Below are 16,781 nucleotides of genomic sequence, written 5' to 3'. Positions count from 1 at the left end.
ACCCTATACCACTCCCAAACAAAGGACCGGCTGGGGTGCTTTAGGCTGGGGTGCTTTAAGATGGCGACACAAAACTCAAAGAAAGAAAAGCGTGGGGTTTAGAGCAATATTTGTCCCCGAAATAATTTCATGGTTTCTGGCTGGAATGCATTATCAGTGCCAGCAAGCATGAGATTTTGAAATGGAGGCATACAATAAGTTGTTCATCAAAATAAGCATGATTGTAATCTCCCACTTGGAACAATATACTGGCAGTTTGACCAGTTTGACCAACATGTCACCCCTATGATCTTCCCAGCTGACCCATGGTATGTCTAAACCAAGATCAAGAACAGTAATATTACCTAAGATGTCAGTAGTCACAAACATGCTTCTAAGAATGAATACTCTCATCTTAAACTGATTTCTACAGAACATATCAAAGCCATCAGCAGGCAATTTGGTATTAAAGACAGATGGTTTCTGGTCTTAATGTGAAAGAATCAGTTCAAACATTTTATTTAAATTGAGATGTCATTAGCTTCATAAATAGGTTTTCAATGCAAAAGTGCTGTTTTAAGAGGAGTTTGCAATAATTGTTGTATTAATTGCATTTATTATGGCAGCACTATGAATTGTAACTGCAATAGTTGTACCGTGTAAAACATGGCTCTCTATGAAAATGGGTCCAGGAAATAATGGATATAAAATGTCTACACAGTGACAGTCTGCTTAATAACCTAAAAAAGGGAGAAAATTTTCAATTAATACAAGCAACAAATCATATAACAATCTGTTTCCCATAAGTTAAGGCTGATATATAATTCATTTTGATGATTAACTTGGATAGAAAATACATTGTAGACATCTGAAAAATAACAAATGAAAGGAAACTATAAGCAGTCACAACTGAATTTTGACTCTCCAAAGAAACCATGACAGAATTTGTAATGTGATATAAATTGCTATTACAATACTGTATATGCCACATATCATTAAGTGAGTATAATTTTTCAGGACTTTGAGACAATTTTGTGAGTGGTTAAATTCACGCTCATATCATCAGTATTTATCACACACTTTGTTTTTGTACAGTGCATTGCCTACCAGTACATGTATGTGTGCATGACAAATTCGTGTCAGGATCAGAGTTAATATTTTCGCATGTTGTTTAATTCACAAACAGCACCCAACTTGCAAAACTGGTGAAAATAGAACCCCATATATATGACATAACAGTAATTGGTGCCAGACTGCACTGCAGCTCATGTCAGTTGAAGCTATGCTGTGTAGTCGGTATAGGAAGGCTGATTTCTGAGATCAGCAGACAGTTGTCATGGCAACTCACCTTCCACTAGTCTCTCCAGTCCAGCAGTCATTGTTAGAATCCTTGGCCATGTTCCCCTGGGAGCACATGAGGACAGGGAGGTCCCGGAACACGCTCTTAGAGGTGTCCAGATTCTCCAGAAACTGCAGCAACCGTTCATCTAGAGGGATGGATGGGTTGGGTGCTATGGGGACATCCATGGCAGGGTTGTTGATGGCGAAGTCATTGTACGGTGAGGGTCGTGAGATGGGGGGTGGTCCACATGTCCTCAGAGTCTGAAAAAAAAAGAGGTCCATTCTTAGTATTTTCCTGTTTACAGGAGGCTACCATGGCTAATATCTCTAGTAGCTTCTCTGCAATAGTTTGTTAATATATAATGTCTACTAAAAAGAATAAAGAAATTAAAATGATACTTTTCTATTTTCCTGCACTTTGCATGGTTTTGAAGATTTCTTCACATTTTTTCCTCGTGAGGTTATCATAGAGTGGCAATATGTGATGGTTGCTTGGTAGAACATGGGAGCCCAACAATGGTTGAATGTTTGGTTTTGAAGTTCCTTTACCATCAAAGTAGTACTCCAAACACATTTCTCTTGATATATCCATGCTACTTTCCAATAAAAACAAAACAAAACAAAACATTCCTACTCACTTTAACAAGGCAACATGATAAATTGCCTATATCATAATTTCCATGTTCATAAATTACACAATTCGAGCTTGAACATATCTAATTCAGACATTTAAAAAAGTAAGATCCATGTAAAGTCATTTCAAAAGCTGAATAAGTAATATGTGCGAAATAACTACTTTTCTAGTTTTTTCACTGATCTCTGATCTGACTTTTCTTTTTATAGATTTCATGGTTTGATTTTATTATGTCAGCTTCATTGGTAGGAAAGAAAACAACAGCTGGAATGAGATTAATTTCATATGTAGCTTACTGCTTGAATGATGTAATCTTTGTCCTCAACAGCACGGTCAATAGCTGCCTTTACTCTCTCATTGAGAGAGAACATGGTTTGCTGCAGGTCATATTCAGCTGTCATACCAACACGGACCAGGTCTACTACCCTGGCTACATACTCCCTCCAGTAGAGGTCCAAGTCCATAAAGTTGGCCAGGCACCCCTTGATGACATTGAAGCAGTAGCCCTGGCAGGCAGGCACCCCAACCAGGCTCTGGCACTGTCCACAGTAGCGCATCTTCATCAGGGCTCGCTCACACTTGCCCGTCACTGCCATGTTTACAGTGGAGTTCATGACCTCCAGGCCCAAATTGACTGCACTTAGAAACATGCGGGCCACTGTCAATGATTTTTCAAGAACCTGAGACAGCTCGCGATGCGCATAGCCAAACGGCATGATGACAGATGCTCGGTTGGACAGACAGTCACGATAGGCAGGGTTGAGCCGTGTCACTGTTGGATTGATGTGGCTGGTGTAGATGTGGGGAAAGAGTGTGTTGAAGAAGCGTGCGACTGTGGCCTCAATGTCCACTTCCATCCCATGCAGGTAATCCAACACTGTGCCAAAAAGATCCTCAATTGGACTGTTCATCTGGACTGCAATTCTTGTGTATGACTGCCTGAAGTGCTGCTGTATCCTCTCTTTGCCATACTGCAAAAGCTCTTCAAATTCAGCTGAAATGGAACAGAGAACATAAACTTCTTATTGCTCCTCTAAGACATTCTCAAGACATTGATGTGAGATTATTAACATTATATATATATATATATATATATATATATATATGATATATCATAAATATAAAAGAAATATAATTAAGCACATGTGTTTAGACTACACAGTCAGCCATCTGCTTCAGAGCATGTTTTCATCCTTTTGCTCTTCCCGTTATTTTTCGAGATGAGAAGTAATACTGGATACCATTCCTAGTTTTCTTCCTGGTAAGGTGTCCATGAAAACCCCCAGAGAGTGATGCCAGTGCCATGGTAACTGAGCAGTAATAAACCATGCACCCTGCGGATGTATATTTCCATCAGCTCATCGTAAATCTTTCAAGCTGTAATCACCAAGGCCATAAAAGCTTTCTTCTCTCTACAAACAGGTTGTGTATAAAGGGCTTTTTACACTTGTGTTTCTTAACCCCGGACTTTCTCTGACCCAGGACTATCGTTAGTCCCGTACCAATTTTTTCAGCTTTTTACACTCGCCAATTAGTCCCGTACTATCTCTTGTCCGGGGCTAAGGAGAAAACTGACCTTTTTACACTCGTCTTTCTTAGCCCCGGACTTTCCAAACCACATGAATATTCATAATTACGCTGTGTACTGTACACGTACACGCACGCACCGGCAGCACTTGATTACCTCGTTTCTGATTGGTCAGTGAGGGTCGCACTTCGTCTCCGTCGCTTAGCCCAGGATTATTTTTTCGTTCTGTTTACACTCACTTGCTTGGCACCGCAATTGCGGTGCTAGCACCGCAATTGCGGTGCTAACCCCTGCTATTTTGCAGGGCCAGATAGTACCGTACTATCGGTGGGGCTAGCCCACTTTGGCAAAAACGAGTGTAAACAGAAAGTGGGCTAAGGATAGTCCCGTACTATCGGTGGGGCTAAGGCCCCCCCTTAGCCCCACCGATAGTCCGGGGCTAAGCAAAAATTTACAAGTGTAAAAAGCCCTTAAGAGGTGCCCCAAAAAAGTACAGAACATTTTATCAAATTCTTGCATAGCAAGATCTTTCCTTACCAGGAACCTGAGAACGATCCTATAAACATGTAAGACTTATTTTTCTGGTGGCAAATGGCTGTAGCCTGAACAAGCATAACAGAAGTCAAACTCAAAAGCAATGTCTTTGATCAAAGTGTCTTACTCTTGCAAAAAAAAAAGGGTTTAATACAATATTAGTACCAATCCCAAATGCACAAAACCTTCATATTAAGACATTTTCTTCATGACAATGTTGACATGAAATAATACTGGAATAAAATCGAATTTATGTTGTTTCATATCCTTGATGCTGAATGCTCATTGAAAAAAGCTTTGAAGCTAAATGAGTACGATACATTACAATGTCTAACATAAATATACTTGCATGAGACAAAGGAATACAATAACAACAACAGGAAACAAGGAATGCTACAACCTGAAAGAAAAGGAAAAAGTAGAATAACAAAAAAGGACTGAATGCAAAAGGAGAAGAGATGGTGATGAAGAATAAAAGTATGATGAGGAAGAAGAAAGTTTGAAGTCAGAGAAAGAGGAGAAAAAGACCAGAGAGTCAAGTTATCATGAACACCATCAACAAAGTAATGACAAGAAGTGACAGATGACAGCACTGGCTTCAGCCAAAGAAGATGAGACAAACAACCAAGGGTGATGACTACAATGAAGAGTAGGGATTGTACAACCTTGAGTGAGAAACATGACACTTATATCTAGTCACAGCATTCCTTCAGCATGTTTTGACTAATGTTACAATGTTTGTATGACATTCCAAAGCAGATGCTTTAAGACAGTGTTAACCTCATTAAGACACAGGGTCAAGTCACATGGACAGTGTTGATGTCATCCATGCACACTTAGCTAGGTGCCAAGAGAAAAATGTTCTTTCCATCATTATCACTTTGCTTTAAAGGCCCACAGAGTGTGGCTTCATGGATGGCTCAATTCATTTGCTGCCCAATGGGAAATATTAAAAAACCATGAATAACACCAGTCTGCAAATATTTGCATTGAGGTGCACACTCATAAGTGGGTAATTCCGTGAAGTTGGGGCACAAAGTGTTACATTTTAGCATAACTCAATACTAATTATGCTATACATATATTGTTTATAGGCTTTACATTTGTATTGAGACCATACATTTTCCTGGAAATTTTGTGCCATTCAGACTCAATTTTGATGAAGTTATTAAAACAATATATAATGGTGTCCTGTAGCATCGTGACGTGTCCATGTAGCATCGTGATAGTTAAAATCTGGTCCTAAAAGACAAATTAATGCAATTAGCTTGACCAAAATTTGATATAATATGCATAATTACTAGATTAGTCAGATAGCTAAATATCTTAACTCTCCTTGCCACAGTTTTACTTTTACAAGAAAATTACACAATGTGTCACTATGCTACACGGTGTCCACCAAATGTAACAAAAAAGGACACCGCATGGCATCGTGATACATTTTGTAATTTTCTTATGAAATTAAAACTGTGTACAGGAGATTTGAGATATTTAGCTATCTCATTCATATCTTGTAAATGCATATTGCATCAAATTTTGGTCAAGCTAATTGCCATAATTTGTCTCTCAGGACCAAATTTTAAAATATCGCGATGCTACATGGACACGTCACGATGCTACAGGACACTGTTACATATTGTTTAATAACTTCATCAAAATTGAGTCTGAATGGCACAAAATGTCCAGGAAAATGTGCGGCCTCAATGCAAATGTAAAGCCTACAAACAATAAATGTATAGCATAATTAATATTGAGTTATGCTGAAATGTATTTTTTAAATATCACGATGCTACATGGACACTGCCCCAACTTCATGGAATTACCCATGTAACAGTAGACTCCAGTGCTGTCCAGATTCTTCTGCAGAGATCAGTAGTAAGAAAGCTGTACACAATCACAGGGATTCTTGAATATAATAATAATAACTGAACCAGGCTAGCCTTCCCACTTCAAACTATTAGGTCTTCAATGTGCTGTCATCCAATAGCAGTCATATGCGTGTATATGCACATCCACCAACCCACCAGACCATCTTGCTTTAATACTCTGGCATACACGAATACAAATCAGAAATGTCATGAACAAAGTCTCTATCAAGCCTGTATGGAGAGTAGGGATAAATACTCACAAGCAGCAAGTGAAATCATTCATCATTTTAGGATGTGTTATGCTGGGATGCCAGAACAGAAGTGTAGAGTTTGATTAGCAGGGCTTTGAAATAAGAGAGAAATACATTGTATGCTCAAACCAGAAGTCATTTTTTAGTATTTTTTGAACAAAAGTCCTGGAAAACTAAATCATAATCAGATTCAGCATGATGGAATATATCTAAACAAAAACAGCTATTTATCAAAATGGCAGACAGACTGCAATTTTTTGGAGCCTACAGAAAGTAAATGCAATGTTTATGACCAAACTGGTGCAACACATGAAAAATAACAGAAGTATCCCCTGTGTGTATAGGTTACTTTCTACTCATTACCACAAATTAAAGAATGGCTAGAGCATGTGTATGTTATAGACATGACTTGCCTGTAAACATCTTGAAGTCCATGTAAACACCCTACATACATTTTACATGGTCTTTTGACTCCTTAAAACCACACCAACACATGCCACACAATTTTCACTGAAATATTGAGACAGAAACTGTAATTACAATGAGAATTTTCAGAACAGAAAGCAATTTATGTTTGTACTTTGAGTATGAAATCTTAACCTTCTGGGGACCACTATATTCAAATATCACCAACACACTACCTGGTGATAGTAATGAAAGAGATAATCCTTCCAGAGTGATATATGATAATGGTTTGACAGGAAAGAACTTGACAGAACAGATAGCTTTGATATTAATGCAAACCTAAACCAACTACAGCACTATAACTGCTGAGAAGCACTGGAGAAGAAGTGCCATTCCCATCCCAGCCAGCCAGGCAGCAGTCTGAGGCAGCCAGAAGGCAGCCAGAGGTCTCAGGCAGCCAGCACAGCAGGGTGCGTAGGCAGGGGTGCAGTGAGGGGAGTAAACGACACCAAAATGTCTCTGAAATCTGAATCACGACTGAAGTATGTCGTCTAGAGGCTGTGGGATGGGATGCGTGCACACTCCTCCTCAGCAGAATGGTGTGCCTGCTTGTACTCTGATCTTACTTATTCGATCACCTCTTTATTTCACTTACTTGAGATATATTTTGATTTTGTCTTTGTTGTTGTTTTTCAGGCTTACTAAAGAGATACACATTAAATCTTTACGGTGCCCTTCCTACGTTCATCAATTGTTTTGACTACAATAACAGACTGAGTAAAATAGATTCTGACTGAAAATGATGCTTGATTCTGATCCTGGCCATATTTTTGTTGTTTATCTGTGTTTGTTATAATTTGAATCATATAAACAAAAATATATCTTTCTACAATATAGGCCTACAATTTCCTTTCCAAAAAAAAAGAGAGTAAAAGATAAAAATCTACAACTACAGCAGTCAAAGTAGATTGTTGCATGTGCCCTCCTAATCCATGTTGAGCAACCTCAATTCATTCACAAAATCCCAAAGACCTGTGATGAGGGTATAGGACACCAATATACCCTTTACTACTCTGAAACTAATTCACAATTTTTGGGCAGACTTGATTTGAGGTGGGCAGTATGAACAGCAGTGGTTTGCTAGAGTCACAGGGCTGTGCGTCGGCTCAGCCCTAAGGCTATCCATGCTAAAAACAATCAACTAGCGCCTAGAGGTTATGACCTCTTCGGGTTGTCGGTTAAGAAATATCTTAACCATTGAGTCACTGGGGCGGGAGCACACTCATTTGTCTTTCTTTGGATGGAATTTAAATTGATTCCAGTGTTTTACCCCTGCAGTTCTGATACATTCAAGGCTGGGATTATGCCTTTCTTCAAATAAAAAGTACTGACGATAAGAGAATGAGGACAGTGTAAGGATTGACTGTGGTTTTTGTAATTGGTTGTTGTAATCAAACATTTTTCAGCAGTTTATCCCCAGATCAATCTCATCCAAGTCCAGGTGCAAAGTTGCCAAGCAAAACATACAAAAGGGATGCAGATCTCTATCGCTTTTCTGGAACCCACCTCATAATTCATGCCTTCTTTCGAAGTCTGGGGACATGACATTTCAATAATTTCTGTATTACCAAGCCATGGAGGTGGGACAAACCACTGAATAAGGGAGATCAATTCTCCCCAGAATGATTATCATACATTTGCTCCACAGATGAACTCTACGAAGCAAGACCATGGGAGCTGAAGCTTGAAGGGAATCGAAACAGAACTACTCACAAACAAAGCATCAAATCAAGTGATCACACACATACAATCAACCATGAAAACCACACACTGTTCATTGACACAGCTCATTACACAAGATCCTGTCTGGTCAATGTGGAGGGAGCATTTGCAATGTTAAACAGAAGATAGACAACTCCTAAAAACTCCAGTGTAGTGACCTGAAATGGTGTCAGTTATAATTACCTCAAGGCCTTTTTTGTAATTGGGAAATTTCCCCTACTTCCATGCATGCATTTATCAAATACATAAAGACTTACGAATAACTCAGTGAAAATTAGAGGTAAATTTGACAACAGGAATTTCACAAATCTTCATTAAAAAAAGAAAAATACCTCCTTCATATAGTTCACCTATTATGACATCACAGACTGTACAGCTCCAATCTAGGGATGGCTGTGAATTCATCAAAAATTTCACAAATTTATTACTGACTGTCTGATTTTCTTCAAACTTTCAGAGAGTGTCACAATAATCTGGCTGTGCTTGTGTTGAATCCACATGTAGGCCTTTGTCTTTGGGACTTGTCCCCTTTAAACTAGCAGGCACATGGATATGTCCTGAGTGACATACTAGAATGTCAGGATCCATTATCAACAACATAGAAGACATCAAGCAGCAGGTTGAGACAAAGAGCATTGAGACATGATCTTATATCCATGTCTCAGTAGAGGATTAGACATGAAGACAGGATCATAGATTTGATAGACTCCTCCCAGAGATTGACAGTCATACAGGGTCTTTCATATTTGAAAAGAAATAATCTCATAACAATATTTCTCAATGTACAATGTTTCATGTTAATCCAGTACTTTTTATTTACAAGTCCAATAGAAAACTGGAAACATGTCTCTGCCAACCATGTTTGTACAATGATGTTTCTCAAATCATGTTTGGCCAGGTGTTGTTTAGAGGTTTTCTACAATCAAATTTGGTTTAATTCTGGGCTAGGTCTAAATGGTTTGACTTCTTAATATTTGATTCAGGAAGAGACTCCAACCCTGTTATGCATACTTTGTGTTTGTTGTATGCATTAAAGTGCATACTCTGGATTGAGGTAAAGTACCAGTAAGCATGCCAAGAATTGCATGTTTATTTGACATTCATTCACATGTTGCAGTTACTTTAAAGAATCATGTCAGAATACTGTGAAGCCAGAAATTCTCATAAGGATTTGCAGAAGTAAAATACAAAATGTTTTGCCTACACAATCAGCATTGAATGCCAATGGCAATTCACCAAAAAAAAAAAAAAAAAAAGAATCATGAAGTGAAAAAGGCTGTTGGCTCCAGTTTGCAAAATTTCTGGTTTTAGAGTATTTATAAAACAAACAAATTTAAACACAATTAGAAATGTGCTCTCAGAAATGTGATGACAAGCCAGTTCCATGTACAGTAAGTGTGAAACACCTCTGTGTAAGTGTGAAACACCTTCATGGATCCTGTGTGAAACACCTCCATGGATCCTGGAGTGAGGTGAAGACTTCCATGGATGTTGAGTAGGTGATGAGTGAGATACTTTTTACTACCTGTCATGATGTGGCCTGCAAACATCGTAAAATAGATCATCACAGCAGACACACTCACACACACACACAACAAAAACACATATGCACAACAAAGGTATTCAGAGTCAAAGACTGAAAAATGGCCTATGTCAAAGGTAAAGCTGTCCCACTGAGACATAACTATCTCCTTTATACCTCTCTTACATATACAGAAGGGGAAGAGTAGATAGCAAACAGAACATTTGCTGAAAACAGCTTCGCGCGATGGAATGTAATATTATGACATGATTACCTTACATAGTTATTGGTGCGGTTGTAATGCAGTTCGTCTGGGGTTTTTTCACTTGCTACAGATCACAACTGATCACACATCAACCATGTGACACAGTCAGACTTTAGAATATTGATACAACAAGGAGGGCATTTTCTTAAGATGACCCAGAATCCTGGTTGACAAACTGGCCATAAATGACTCATCATGCACCAATGACCCACCACAACATCAAAATCCATTTACTGGGCCATAAAACGACCAACAGCAAAGCCAATGAAATGGGTGTTCACACTGGTAATGTGCTCAATTTTCAGTGTAGGCCTACTCCTCAACCAGGAGACTAACAGGGCATTCAGACGCAAAAAAAAAAAATTTATACTAGAACGGTATATACAATGAATTTATACGTCTGAACGCTGACTAACGAAACGACGTATAGCGAAACGACAGTCAGAGCATCGTTTCGAACTAGAACTCGATAACGAATCAGCATTCCATCGTGTGCATTGTGCGTCTGAACGTATGGCGACCATAGAACGGTATAACTGGGCGGGGCTTAATGGGAGCGAGCGCGAAAGGTGACCTTGTACCTGTCACTCATGACCATAACAACATGCGCAGTGAGAAACTGCACATCTATACGACGTTTTTCCGGAATGGTCAAAATTAGCGTCTGAACGGTCTATCGGCAATACAATGATTCTTTATATGTCGTTTTTTTATCGAGTTTTGGTATAAACTGGCTTGCGTCTGAATAGGGGGTATCTGTAAGGTGTGATTCAAGGGGAAAGGAGGGAACAGAGAAGAAGAGTAACACTAAATGAGATGGCTCTCTTTTGCCTACATGAGAAATAATGCTAGCCAACTAGCCATTTATTTACATTAACAAACTTGAGGTGTTATATCCCAGTGACTATAAGTAACAACTCAGATTGTAATGGTTTGGGAATCACATTAGTATGAGCAGCCAAACAATGAATTTTAGCTCTTTAGCTAGGTATTAGGTCCTACATCTGTAAAAGGTATGTTTTTTATGCTAGCATTTCCTCGATAATTGTACTTTCCTTTAAACCAAGAAGTCTAGGACTTTACAAAATGAATAATGTTGATGTTATATACAAAGTTCTTTCAAAAAAAATTGTCATGTAAATCATTGCAAAGAGCACTACTTGTTCATACTTTCCGTTGTTGTCAAGTATCAATGACCAACCAAATAATTTTTACTCTTGAGCTACCCAAACTTTTGAAAGTTAATCTATTACCCATAATTCTTCCTCAGAAAGGTAAGATGAAAAGAAAAACAAACAAACAAACATGTCAAGAGACATGTCTTCCTACTTCTTAATAAAAAATCTTACATTTCGGATTGCAACATTTGGATCCACCAGACAAGCCTACTGAGATCAACTGGACATGTTACCCAAACACATTGGTATGCACTACAAAGATAGAACCCACCACACATTGGCTGACCATCTACACTGATCACCATTCTCATTGCAATCAATATTGCAATATTGCAGCACCCAAGGTAATGTTGACAGTCACTGATGCTAATGAGATGGTCAGGAGCCCACGTATTGTAAGGTAAATGGCAACAAGATAAATTAATGTGTGTGATGTGCACACATGGCGAGGTAGCGCTTTTTAAAATGATATTGCTTTTTCCCGCCTGTGCACAGGCATCACAGTCTACCCTATGGCGAAATATAGCACCATTATTCATTTGAATTTTATGTATACAAATCTTGTCTGATTCCACAATAAAAAATAAAAAAAAAAACAAAAATAAAACAGATAGCATTAAAACCATTTGAAGTAAAATGCTTAAATTCTGATGGTTCTTCAAAATTAGTGAGCTCACTTGGAAAAAAAAATACTATGGCGTAATTCTGTGAGTCACTTAAAACCAGAGAAAGGGTTAGGGATACAGCTTAGGCCCAGACTGCTTATTCTTGTCTGACAGGGAACTTTTTATAACTTTGTTAGGCTAGGCTAATAATGAAACTAGAAGGGCAAAATATGCTTTTACCAATGTACCATCAGTCTGATTTTCAACTGGGTATCAGTTATCATGGCTCCTCCACTAGTAATGGTATGAACATGCTTTCTTGAATATTAAATTTGTCACAGAGCCTATAGTTATGGTTACAGTGACAAAGAAATGTTGAACCCCATTTTGTCTGCTGATAGGCCTACATGGTGAAAACTAATAGTTTGCAGTCAAGCAGATCCATGTTTTCTACACAGTAGAGGTCAGTATGGGTTATTACTGTATCCTTTTGGGGGGCAGAATTCACAAATCAGAACAGAGCAAGCTGTGGGTCACTGACTGGCCATAAATAACACGGCATTATACCAGTCCACTCTCCCCCTGTTCAGACGCAAGCCAGTTCATACCAAACTCAATAAAGAAACAATAATTATATAAAGAATCATTGTATAGCCGATAGATCGTTCAGATGCTAATCTCAACCGTTCTGGAAAACATCGTTTAGATGTGCAGTTTCTCACTGTTATGGTCATGAGTGACAGCTATAGGGTCACCTTTCATGTGTGATCCCATTAAAGATAATATAAAGTTTTGGTACCTCAAAAGTTTCCCTGAATTTCCTTGTCTTAGTTTGTGTTTCAGGTTAAAGTACCTTTCATATAACTAACACTGTGAGACTTACTCGCCCCAAAGTGCTCTCATGTCTTAGTAATCATGCAATAACTGCGACCAGCAGCCTCATACGCATAGCGTAATGGGGCTTCGCATTGTAGCATTCAGGATCATGACAGATTTAGTATCGCGGGTAAATATCAACTTAAAATCCAAAAATTTCTTCAATTTGAGGACTTACCGATTAAGCTGAAGTATTGAAAACAGTCTTCAGACAACGTTTGGTTCTGCCAGTAGTCCCTTTCTGTTCGAATTGATGACTGAATGTGACTCGGTCGAGAGGACCTTGGGAGAGCTACATACACTGAATACTACGGCCAGCGTATGCGCACACATCACATGCGCACAAATTTCAAGTCCATGAACGGATAAGATGTCTGTGTGCGCATGCGCTGGCCGTCAATTCAGTGCAGCTCTCCCAAGGTCCTCTCGACCGAGTCACATTCAGTCATCAATTCGAACAGAAAGGGACTATTGGCAAAACCAAACTTTGCCCGAAGCTTGTTTTCAATACTTCAACTTAACTGGTAAGTCTTCAAAATGAAGAAATTTTTGGATTTTAAGTTGATAATAACCTGCGATATTACATCTGTCATGATCCTGTATGCTACAATGCGAAGCCCCATTTAGCTTTGCGTATGGGGCTGCTGGTCGCAGTTAGCTATGCGTATGGGGCTGCTGGTCACAGTTATCATGCAATAATGGTTTCGTACAATACGTGTACTACCTCGCCGCCGTACGGCGGCGCATACTAGTAAACGGCTGTGGTACGAAACCATTATTGCATGATTACTAAGACATGAGAGCACTTTGGGGCGAGTAAGTCTCACAGTGTTAGTTATATGAAAGGTACTTTAACCTGAAACACAAACTAAGACAAGGAAATTCAGGGTACCAAAACTTCATATTATCTTTAAGCCCTGCCCAGTTATACCATTCTATGGTCGCCATATGTTCAGACACATAATGGACATGATGGAATGCTGACTCGTTATCCAGTTTAATTCGAAACGATGCTCTGACCATCGTTTCGCTATATATCGTTTCTTTACACATCATTGCGTTCAGCGTTCAGACACATAAACTCATCATGTAGGCCTAGCTATATCATTCAAGTACATTTTTTTTTTTTTTTTTGCATCTGAACACCCTGTCTGTATCATACATCTGCATGTGTTTTGTACATTCCAGTTATACAGAACAAATAGAGGGTCCATTCACACTCAAACATATCTTCACAAAAATTTTAGTGACAGTACTTTGTAGTAAAAAAAAAAAAGCTCTGTTCGAAAGTGAACATACCCCTGCGTATCATTTTGGAGACAAGACAAATTTCACTAATATCTCAAATATAAGCATTTACATTCCATCCCTTTTTAGACACAGCATGGCATAATCATAAGGTCCTTACCATACACAGGCAATAAGAAGAGAAAAAAAAAATGTAGGCCTACATGTATCTATGAACTGAGGAAGAATTCAGAGAAAAGAAGACAATGACATAAGGCCGCCATTGAATATTATCAGGAACTTCCACAACATGCATAGATCAAGACTGTTGGAAAGCTTTAATGCATTTAGGGCCAATGTCTTCTAGATAGTCAATCAAACTACTCGTTGGGGCATATTTCATTAACAAAGAACCAAAGAATAAAAAACAGATTATTGTTTGACTAAAGCTATATGTTCTAAAATCAGAAGACAAAGTATCTTATGCTGTTTTCACATGGGCCAAGAAACATAATGCTGAATTATCTTTCATACGCATGATCAAGGAAGGCTTTGTAGATTCTGTGGTTTCACATTTCAGAGCAAAGAGAGGAGGTGTGGCTTACTTATCAATTAATCTTGAACGGAGCTCATGAAGCCATATAAGCTGTATTACATTTGAATTTCTCTTTTTGCTGTTCAGCCGGACTTACTAGTACTAGTCGTAATAGCAGTATACACGAGTGGCCTCTAACTTCACAGACAATGGTATTTCTTCTGTGTTCATCCCTTCTTTAGTACAGAGTGGTAGGTAAATAAAAGATGACTTCCATACACAAATTTAATGTTCATACTAATCAAACACATCATATTAAAATCTGATCATGCCAAACATCTGGCTTGGCCTTCCACACTCATAATATGGCACAGCTGCACATGCACTTTCATATGCAGTACGCGCATTTGAGGTGCCTGTTTTTTGCAGAAATGGTGGAAAGGTCACTGTAAGCTCCACCCGAAAAATGTGATTTAGAGATCAATCCATACATAATATGACCATTTCATTCCGTCATTGTGAAGTATCATCACTGGAAAGTCAAATTACCCTCTAAGATTCCAGTTCGCTCACACAGCATCAAAATGTATCATTTGAATGATTCTAGTGACGCATCATTAGAATTATAAGTCAAATGACACACTCTTAGTACGTGTGAAAACAGCCAATGATCTACATCGGTCCTAGAAAAGACTCTCCACTACCCATCACGCATTTCTCTAAACCTGCCCTATGTTTTGAGAGGCATCACTCTTACAAAAACAGCTCAAGTGTGGGCAACTTTAATGTAGTCCATATAAACAACTGCACTGTCTGACAAACCCCAGGTCAGTAGAACAAGCTTGGTTGCTATGAACAGACTGCAATAACTAGGATAGTAGTGGAGGGGAAAGCAAAACAGCTTTGGAGCTTTCAGGCATGCATATCATATGGCATGTTCTTTAGTTTGTCAAATGACATATATCTGTGACATCTAATATTTTTCTCTTTATTTATTTCTAGAATTTAACAAAAAAAAATATGTGACTATCACAACTTTATCTGAAAGTGAAATGGAAGCATCAAATTACTTAATGATTGTAGTTTTTGAAACATGTTTCACTTACAATGAATGTCCCTTTTGTGTGGTTGTTTGTTGGCATACTGTATTCGCCGTTATTTTCACGTACAGATATTTTCGCGAATGACAAGGTCATAGACATTTTCGCGAGGTGTTGTTTTCGCGAATTGACGCCGACGCTTACGTTAATGCTCTATCAACAAAGCGCATTGAGACAATTTCGCATGTTGTTAAATTTGCGATCCAACTGCAATTCGCGAAATTCGCGAAAAATAACGGCGTATACAGTACATGATAGGCGTGTCTTCATCAGCCCGAAGTTCAAACTAGCGGAATATTTTGCAGTCTTAGAAAATAGCCCGATACAGCGAATGTGCGTCTTCATCAGCTCGAACAGCCTGCTTCAGGAAATTAGCCCGAAAATTGACGCATGCGCACTTTGCATCATTACTCTGCCTAGCTCGCGGTTCGAAAGTGGATTTCCCCGCTCAAAATCTCCTATATCACCGTATGTACGATAACCAGGGAGGTGAGCAGTACAGCAAATTCTCTCCAAAGGGATATTAATAACGCTACTCTTTCTTCTGTCCAGTGAGGAATTTTATATGAAATTAACGAATTGCAATGTTTAAGCAAATCCAAAATACAGACAATCTGCAATTACCTAAGGCAGAGTGGACCAGAAGAAGTTAACAAAAAACAGCTAGCATGCACGGCACTGAGTTTTAATAGGGAGGTGAGAGGAATCACCTCCCTGGTTTTAAAGATGTCAACAACAGTAGGCCTAGTACACACATGTGATCCTTGAATACACCGTGCGTGTAAGTACTATACACAATCACTAGCTTGTACATGCGCTTTCCATAGCCAGCTGGCTAACCAGAAGCGTGGAGGGATCAAGAAAATTTCGGGCTGATGGAGACACACCCAAAATAGCACGCTATTTCACGAATTAGCGCTCTAGTTCACGAACTAGACCAAGATTTTGGGGAAAATTTTCCCGATCAAATAGCGCGCTATTTGCGTCTTGACTACACAGATAGTGGCTATTTTGACATCGGACTAGTTTGGTAACCGCAATATAGCGCGCTATTTTGAAACTTCGGGCTGATGAAGACACGCCTACTGATCATTGCAGCATAGATGATCAGCAGTGTACTACGTGCAGTGGACGTGATTATACACGATATG

At 38.8% G+C, this 16,781-nt stretch overlaps 1 protein-coding gene across 1 annotated transcript in view; it reads right to left on the bottom strand.

Moving 5' to 3' along the window:
* LOC140244601 (glypican-5-like) overlaps positions 1-16,781 on the bottom strand; it is a 64,835-nt gene that overhangs the window by 12,405 nt on the left and 35,649 nt on the right. Inside the window, exons 3-4 of the mRNA XM_072324223.1 lie at positions 2,251-2,948; positions 1,328-1,581 (exon numbers count right to left, since the gene is read on the bottom strand). Of these exons, the coding sequence (XP_072180324.1) occupies positions 1,328-1,581; positions 2,251-2,948 (952 nt within the window). The remainder of the gene's footprint in view (positions 1-1,327; positions 1,582-2,250; positions 2,949-16,781) is intronic.

The sequence above is a fragment of the Diadema setosum genome, chromosome 21 (assembly GCF_964275005.1).
Source record: "Diadema setosum chromosome 21, eeDiaSeto1, whole genome shotgun sequence".
In the NCBI taxonomy this organism is placed as follows: domain Eukaryota; kingdom Metazoa; phylum Echinodermata; class Echinoidea; order Diadematoida; family Diadematidae; genus Diadema; species Diadema setosum.
Note: the sequence above shows the minus strand (reverse complement) of the source record. Positions and strands in the feature narration are given on the sequence as shown.